General features: G+C 40.9%; 1 protein-coding gene across 1 annotated transcript in view; it reads left to right on the top strand.

Moving 5' to 3' along the window:
* The first annotated feature begins 562 nt into the window (after positions 1-562).
* ITGA1 (integrin subunit alpha 1) overlaps positions 563-8,983 on the top strand; it is a 172,645-nt gene continuing 164,224 nt past the window's right edge. The window contains exon 1 of the mRNA XM_030330081.1: positions 563-1,011. Coding sequence (XP_030185941.1) covers positions 951-1,011 — 61 coding nt within the window. The 5' untranslated portion in view covers positions 563-950. The remainder of the gene's footprint in view (positions 1,012-8,983) is intronic.

The raw sequence follows: 8,983 nt of genomic DNA, 5'->3' as shown, positions 1-8,983 counted from the left end.
GCCCACACACATACCGTTTCTGAAGAGACTGTCTTCCTCCCTTCTTTAACCTCCCTCTTCCCTCTTGTATTTCTGTTTCTTTTCTTTTTTCTCCCATTCTTGTTTCCTTTTCCTTTTCTCCAACTTATCAGTCTTCCCAAAGAAAAGTTTATCTGCAACCACCGTTTAACCACGATCAAACGAAGCAAACCCTCCATAAGGGAAAGCAAAACCCTTTCAGTGGGGGCGTGCGGGAGTAGACGCCCCCTCCCCTCCCACATCCACACGCTTAGTGCCAGACCATAGCACGGCGAAGTTCAAGTGTCCGCAGGAAGCGAGGTGGGGAGACCAGACCTGCTCACTCTCAGCGACCGTCGAATTCCTTCTGCGCAATCGGGCCCCAGGGAAGCAGCCTCCCCTTAAGGGCCGAGAAGCCCGGGCACGTTGAAAGTACTCTCCCGGAGCAGACCCAGGGGAGAAGTTAGGGGTGTGAAGGCGGGGCCACTGCACTGGCGACACCCTCCGAAGGTCCAGCCCTCGCCCGCCTTCCTGCCACCGTAGGGAGTTAGCCGGAGGGCGGCATCACCCTCTCAATGAAAGGCAGATATCCCTTTAAGGTTTGCTTTGTAGCTGGTGGACTTTAGCCTAAACACGAACCCGCGAAGCTGGCTTTATTTGTCCATGTCTCGGACAGAGCCTGGGAGACTGCCAGTGGGATTTCAGAAACCGAGCACGCGAAGGGGCGGGCGATGGGGCAGTAAGTCTGGGATATGAGGAGCGTGGAGAGGACCCAGAGGCATTCGTCCAAAACACAGGAAATTCACTCTTCGGCTTCTGCGCGCCGCGACTGGCCGGGGCCGGACGCAGACCTGCGGCGGTAGAGTGGCCCTGAGCGCGCGGCTCCGTTCCCAGTCCCGCCGAGTCCTGCCCGCCGATCCAGCGCGTCCCCGGGCTCTGCGGGCTCTCGGGCCATGGCCCCCCGACGCCAAGCCAGCCCAGGGCTGGCTGTCGCCCGCTGCTGGCTCCTCACCGGTGAGCGACCCTGCTTGTCTCTGGGCATCTGCGCGCGGGGCTCCGGGCTTGTTGTGGTTGTTGGGTAGAGGGAGACGGAGAGCTCTGGCCCAGAGGGGTGGATGGAGCGCTGGTCCAGTTTGGGGCGCTCAGGTAGTCTGGGCAGGTCTGAGTACAGAAAGGAGTTTCTGCGTTTCGTTTTCGTTACTCGTTTTGATGTGTTTCAAAACCTTCCCCCTCGGTGGTAGCAGGGAGACAGCGCTGAAAACTTGACAAGGTAGATGCGACTCTACAGACTTGTTTTGACAGTTTACACTGTATTTTAGGACTTTACTGAATGGCCTTTCCCCTCCTAACCCCCCTCCTCAGGAGGGAAGAAACTAGAGGGCGCCTGATTTATATGCAAAGTTCCTGCCCTCAGGTTACTCAAGGGTGGGCATTTTTGCATTTTGTTGCTGTCAAGGATGAGGAGGAACTTTTTGAAATGGAGAAAGGGATAGAGAGCCTTTACTCTGTAACTGTCACAGAGCAGACCATTTTTTAATGCAAAGTATAGTATTGTTACGTGTGTATAAAAGGTATTTTTCATGAGGACTTAAAAAAAACACTGGAAATACAAAGTTATATCCAATTCAGAAAAATGTTGAATCATATCATTCCTAAGATTTTCCAAATGATTAACCCACAGTCAGATCTTTTTTACCAGTTACTGACTGAGGGGAGAAGTTGTAGTGGTGAAAATTGTAAAGAAAGTGACCTGATTAATGGTTTGATTAATGGTTGGGTTTAGCATATCATCAATATTCAGTGTTCAGTGTCTTTTTTGCTGGCATGCTTCTGAGTACTAGTTAATTCAGCATTTTGCCATTAAAAACGGGAATTACCTGGCCGGTTTACCCTGATTTGGATGTTCAAGCCTGGTTACCTCTTATGAAGATCTCTGAGAAATGGATTATTAGTAAGCAAAACGTTTTACATAGTGAGGTGGTATTAAGAGAGTTAATTATGAGCTACTGACTTTTCATCCAAACATTTTCTACTACTCAGGAAGTGTCCAGTAATCCAAACAGTAGAGACTTCTGAACAGCTTTACAGCCAGTGAATGGTTTAACTTACCAGCTACTGTCACTGCCCTTTACACTTATTTGACCTATGTGATGTCTCTCCAGCTCAAACTTTTTAGAGGTTGTTTGCCTTTTGTTGTTGTGCAAAATCTGAAGTTGTCTGACTATTCAAGTTGTACCTTTTTCAACTTACCAAAAAGGCAGTCAGTAGTGCAGAAAGGATCAAATGAAGTTTGCGCATCCCCCCTCCGCCAAAAAAAAAAAAAAAAAAAAAAAAAAAAAAAAAAGAATGAGGGCCCTGGGTGGCTCAGTAGGTTAAGCAGCTGACTCTTGATTTCAACTCAGGTCATGATCCATGATCTCACTGTTTGTGAGTTTCAGCCCTGTTCTCAGCCTCTGCACCTGGAGCCTGCTTGGGATTTTCTTTCTCCCTCGCTCTCTCTGCCCCTCCCCTGCTCACATCTTCTCTCTCTCTCTCTCAAAATAAATAAACTTTAAAATGAAACTTTAAAAAAATAGAGGTCAAAAAGTTATGATTTCGTATACTGAAGATCTTTTAGGTTTAACTGCTCTATTTACCCATGCCTAAAACAGTCACAAGTTGCATGCTGTGAGTTTTCTGCAATTGTTGGTAAGGCATATTAAGGCAGAAAGGGACTTAAAGAAGAATAACATACAGATATTTCTAAAATTTTTTTTAAAGTTTATTTATTTTTGACAGAGAGAGAGAGACAGAGCATGAGCGGGGGAGGGGCAGAGAGAGAGGAAGACACAGAATCCAAAGCAGGCTCTGGGCTCTGAGCTGTCAGCACAGAGCCCGACGTGGGGCTTGAACTCACAGACCAGAACGCAAGATCATGACCTGAGCCAAAGTCGGACGCTTAAGTGACTGAGCCACCCAGGCGCCCTTAGGTATTTCTAAATTATAATACTTAAGTCCTTTTTTGTGTATGTGTATATGTGCATGTACCTAAAATTCAATCATATTTAAATTAGAATTTATTGTGTCAGAATCAATCAGTTCCTCATATGTGCTATAATATGCCCATTTTACAAGGATCTGAAATTTGACTTCTTCCTCTCCTTTGCTGGTCTTCCAGTGAATCATCATAGTGTCAGCTTTCCTGGAAACTTCTCATCAGTTCAGAGTCCACACCTAACCTGGGGTCTCATCACCATCCCTACCAGTGCACACTCCTGTAGAGTGCTCTTGCTGCCAATCTGAACCCAACCTCTAATCTATCTTCCTAATAAGTAATTTTCATTATATCTTAGTCTTTAGTAAAACAAACAAACAAGAATACTTTGATGGTTCTTTATTGTCTTCAGATAAAATCCAAAATTCTCAACTGACCATTCAGGGTCTGCTCTAATCCAGCACCCTCTCTCTCCTACTACGCCCGTATTGGTTTCCTGTTTCTGTTGTAACAAATTGCCACAGATTAATTGGTTTAAAATAAGACAAATTTACTATCTTACAGTTCTGTAAGAAGTATCTCTAGGCTAAAATCAAGGTGCAGACAGAGCTACATGTCTTCTGGAGGCTATCAGGGAAAATCCATTTCCTTGCCTTTTCCAGCTTCTAGAGGCCACCTGCATTCCTTAGCTTGTGGGTCCATCCTACATCTTCAAAGCCAGCAGTATAGCATCTTCAAATTTTTCTCTCTGACTGCTTCATCATCCATTTCTTTCTCTGACTCTGACCCTGTTGTCTTTCTTATAAAGATCCTTCTAATTACATTGGACCCACTTACGTAATGCAGGATAATCTCCGTCTTGAGATCCTTAATTTAATCACACATGGCAAGTCCTTTGTGCCATATAAGGTAACATTCACAGGTTCTAGGGATTAGGACATGACATCTTTGGGAGACCATTATTCTGCCTACCAAAACCCCAAAATGTACACTTCCCATGATAGCCAATCACGTTTCCTTACTGTCTCCATAATCCTCGTGCTCATTTTGATACTGTGGATATGATCTTGTTTTATGCATGTGGAAGAGGACTCCACCTTTCCCTCCACCACCCCCTGTTGAGCCTGTGCTCAGCTTAGATCTCTGATCTTGAATCTCATGCTGTGAAATAATATGCCAGGTAGGCTACCTAAATGTGGGTTTGGGGGGCCTGGGGTGGCTTAGTGGGTTAAGCTTCCAACTTCAGCCTAAGTCATGATATCAAGGTTCAGGACTCTGCTGACAGCTCAGAGCCTGGAGCCTCCTTCTGATTCTGTGTCTCCCTCTGTCTCTGCTCCTTCCCCACTCATGCTCTGTCTCTCAAAAGTAAATAAGCATTAAAAAAATTTATAACTGTAGGCTTATATCACCACAACAAACCACCACCATCCCAATAAACTTCCCGTTGGATTAAGAATTGTCTTGTATTAGCTTTTAACGATATTTTAAAACGATTTGTCAACAGATTATTATTTTATGTATGTCAGAGTCCCAGCAAAAACTAGTGACACATATAAAGGATTTAACTGAAGAAAGTTTAATAAAGGGACTGTTTACAGAGGCATTTAAAGGAACTGACAAAAGATGGTGGAGCACCTAAGGACAAACAATAATGAGAAGAAAGCATCTGAAGTAACAGTGGGAAGAAAAGCCCTTACTAATCCTAGGCATGAAAAGGGAGCATTGTCAGGTTGACTGTGAACTCTAGCTATGGGAGAGGGACTGTTGGACAGGAGCTGGGGCATAGGAAGAGGAATGCAGCTAGAGCCCAAACTGAAGCCCCACCAGGAGGGAGCAGGGGAAATGAATACCCCTTCTTTTCCTCCCACCCTCTCATTTCTTGCCCAACCTCTCATTGGCCATATCCAAATGGCAGAATTAAACCTCCAGGGGAAAAAGATCAAGACATACAATAACAGAGAAAAACTGGCACAACTTAATGCTGAAAGGCACATATTTATTGAGAACATATTCTGTGTGAGGCCTTGTGCCAAAAATGTTGCATATATTATTTCATTTTAATCTGAGAAACAGGAAAAAATTCAGAACTATTATCCATATATTGGAGATGAAGAAGCCAAAATGCTAAGAGATTAATTTGTGCAAAGTCACACAACTAGTAAATGGCAAAGCCTGTGCTCAGCTTTGATCTCTGATCTCAGATCTCATGCTGTGAGATAATATGCCATACAGGCTATCTAAATGCAACTCCATTTCCCTCTTGCTCAACCCTCTAAATGTTAAATCCAAGCATACCTGTCTAAAAGACTTTCATAAGGGCCTAATCAATGATGCAAGTCTGTTATTTTCATGACTTTTAGGTATACAGTGAAATTAGATGATGTCTACCCTACATTAATCATAACCCAAATAAGACTACTATCTCTGGATATTAAGAATATATAGAATGATGCCTAATTGAGTTATATGTCTCTCCACCCTAGAAATATTTTACTTAGCCTAAAAGCAAGGTGTCTTCCTTTGTGACTTTCTTCAGTCAAGATTTCCTATTCAAAATGAAGTCCAGAGGCACCTGAGTGGCTCATTAGAAGTGTCTGACTCTTGATTTTGGCTAAGGTCATGATCTCGTGGTCAGTCGTAGAATCTAGCTCTGTGTCTAATCCTCTGCTTGGGATTCTCTCCCTCTTTCCCTTCCCACCCCTCCCCTCTCTAAAAAGAAAAAAACATATATGTGTGTGTATGAAATCCAGTGAGGTGACGGCTGAACATGGAAATCAGACACTTACTCATAACAAAGAAATGACCTCCAGTGGCACACAGTGGACTGTCAGGAATTACTGAACATGGGGAAACTCTTTAGTCATTATGATATCAGTAAAGGCAGCAATACATTCATAAGATTTTTGTTCGTTTGTTTAATACATAGGCACTGAGAGTAGGAGTGAAATATATATACATTTCACGTTTCACCAGTTTGCCTATTTGTCGTCCCTGCTGTCATGATGCTCTTTTGATGCATAAACTTGGGCACAGCTGATAACTATTGATTTTACTTCCTCAGATGGATGCTCCTCTGCATATGTGCCTCCACCTCAAACCCCAAAAACTTCTCATTAGATTTAGAACTTGCTAAATTTTCATATTCTCCTTAAAATACTTCATAAAATAGCTCATGTTTAAAACATATTCAGAAAATTAGGGATCAAAGTGCTATTCTTTACCTACACAATCCTTCTGTTGTATGAAACACAAAATAGTGTATTTGAATTCATGTTATAAAATTGAGATGAAAGATATTTGGAATTGTTGCCACAATGCTCAAATCAGAATATACTGCCTATCCAGAGTGCTCTGTGACTGGAGAATTGTATTCACTCTCAAAGCAAGTACAGAAGAGTATCAAGAGATGTAAATGAGCTGAATATATCCCTGTCAAGATTATTGAGTCTCTTTTAGCTCTTCCGTTGTGCCAACTCCTCTGAAGTCTCCAGGCCTTTGCATAAGCAGTTACTCACACTGCTTGCTAACCTCAAGTCCCCACATGAATGTCATTGCCAAGAAACCCACTGGAGTATATAGGTCGCCCTCTACCAGAAACATATAAGCCCCTGGTGCTTCTATAACATACCACATGATAGGGTAATTAAATATCTGACTGTCTTCCCAGCTTGCTATATGCTCTATGAGGGTAGACTCTTCATTATCCTTAGCATCTAAAATAATAGGCACTTGAAATCTGTTATTGAATAGACTATAGACAAAGCCATAAAATACTTAAAAGATCAGATTGTCTCTTTTTGATGCATATGTCCTTACCTGGAATATATATATCTACCCACATTTATATCTAACTGAATAAAAGACACCATCAATTGAATGATGCACCATTATTTTATGCACTACTGAGAAATAAAAGTGCTGCCATTCCAATTATAATCATTAGATTGTTAGATGCCTACTAGTTTCAGAGATGTTGAAAAGTGGGAAAATGTGCATCTGAAAATCACAAAAATAACAAACAGTAAATCTACATGGTAATTTTCTATCACATTCCGTTGTATTTTTAAAAACTGTATCATAAAATTTCAAACATACTCCTGGATACAAATGACACTCCTTCTGGATACAAAGATATGAACATTGTCCCTCTTCTTAGTTCTTTTCTATCTGATGCAAGGGATAATTGCTCCTCTGGCATCAGTAGCCTCACCAGATCCTAAGAACTGAGCTTCCTCTGAATACTCTCCCTCAGGAGAAAGGTGACAATAAAGTAAACATTGATCCAGCTGCATACAATCAATGACTAGTTTTGGCAAACCCTAAATTTTTGTCATATTGGTGGTTAGCGCTAGGGCTAACACAGATATGAAGGGACTTGATTTTTATCTAATGCCTTCTGTAATTTAAAAGGAAGATTAAAAAGTCAAGTAAGTCTTAAAAGGAGATTAAAATACATGCACTGGTTGGTGTTAAGAATTTACTTTATGTGCAAAAACATTAATATTGTTTTATCCAAACAGATCTCTATAAATGCAACAAATAAGAAATCTAATTTGAAAAATCATTGTAATTCAAATATTAAAAGGGGTGACAACATATGCTTTTTGCATGAATTATATGGGATCTGCTATAATAAATGCAAATTCTTAAATTTGAATAGGATATCTAACTCACATTAGAACATCAAATGATTAAGATTAATCTGACTTACCGAATAGCTCAGTCGGTAAGCATCTGACTTCAGCTCAGGTCATGTTCTTACAGTTTGTGAGTTTGAGCCCCACATAGGGCTCTGTGCTGACAGCTCAGAGCCTGGAGCCTGCTTTGGATTCTGTCTCCCTCTCTCTCTGCCCCTCCCCTGCTTGCACTCTGTCTCTCTCTGTCTCTCTCTCAAAAATGAAATAAACATTTAAAAAATTTTTAAATAAAAAAGATTAATGAACCACATATTTTATTATAAATCCTATACTCCTAATACAAATTACAATGTACTTTTTTTTTTAATGTTTATTTATTTTTGAGAGAGAGAGAGAGACAGCATGAGCAGGGGAGGCGCAGAGAGACAGGGAGACACAGAATCTGAAGCAGGCTCCAGTTTGAACTGTCAGCACAGAGCCCAGCACGGAGGACTTGAACTCATGAACCGTGAGATCATGACCTGAGCCAAAGTCAGACATTCAACCAACTGAGCCACACAGACACCCCCTACTGTGTACTTTCAAAATCACTTTGTTAGGTATAATTTTAGTTTGCCAAATACTAAAGTTTGAAAACACATGGATACTGACCAGTCTTTAAAATTGTACATTTTATTGTTATATTTTTCGTAAAATGATCTTGTATAGGTATACGTACAAACAGAAACACACCCCTCATGGAGGCTTTTGTTGATAAGATTCTTGCTTATCTGGTAGGAGGTTTTATATTATTTTGTGACAACTGCAAGTAACTGCTTTTAATCACAGGAACTTTAGACAGTAACTGAGTAAAAGTTCCTTCAAAACAAACAGACAAACAAACAAACCGAAAACTTTCCCTTTTCCCCTTTTGCCTGAATTAGCTGAATACTTCTCCCAGTTGTCCTCTTAGCTTTGCTTGTGGAGGTCACATGGGCATCTCTGTACAATCCCAGGTTAGCACATTCTCCTTACGTAAATGATTGCATTTATTATTAGATATTCATAATCAGAGCTCTGGTTTACTCTTCAAAGATCATTTTCTAAACATGCATAATAAAACTGTTATTATATATTATTTACATTTTAAGATCTTTTCCTCAGTATGATGTGTTTAAAATAATCATTTTCTTACCGAAGCATGGGTGTCTCAAAAATTGAAATAGGTTTTTAGAAACTTACCTTAAGAATCATCTTCTCTTTAAAATTATAGTGACATTATAAAACAGAATGTTTGCATAATTTTAAGACACCAAAGATAGACAAGTTAAAAACTCTGTATTAAAGGAGAACTAACGATCACATATTCTTTCATATAATAACTATGATTATGTAA

This window comes from Lynx canadensis, chromosome A1 (genome assembly GCF_007474595.2).
Source record: "Lynx canadensis isolate LIC74 chromosome A1, mLynCan4.pri.v2, whole genome shotgun sequence".
In the NCBI taxonomy this organism is placed as follows: Eukaryota; Metazoa; Chordata; class Mammalia; order Carnivora; family Felidae; genus Lynx; species Lynx canadensis.
This window is presented reverse-complemented; position numbering and strand designations above follow the sequence as displayed.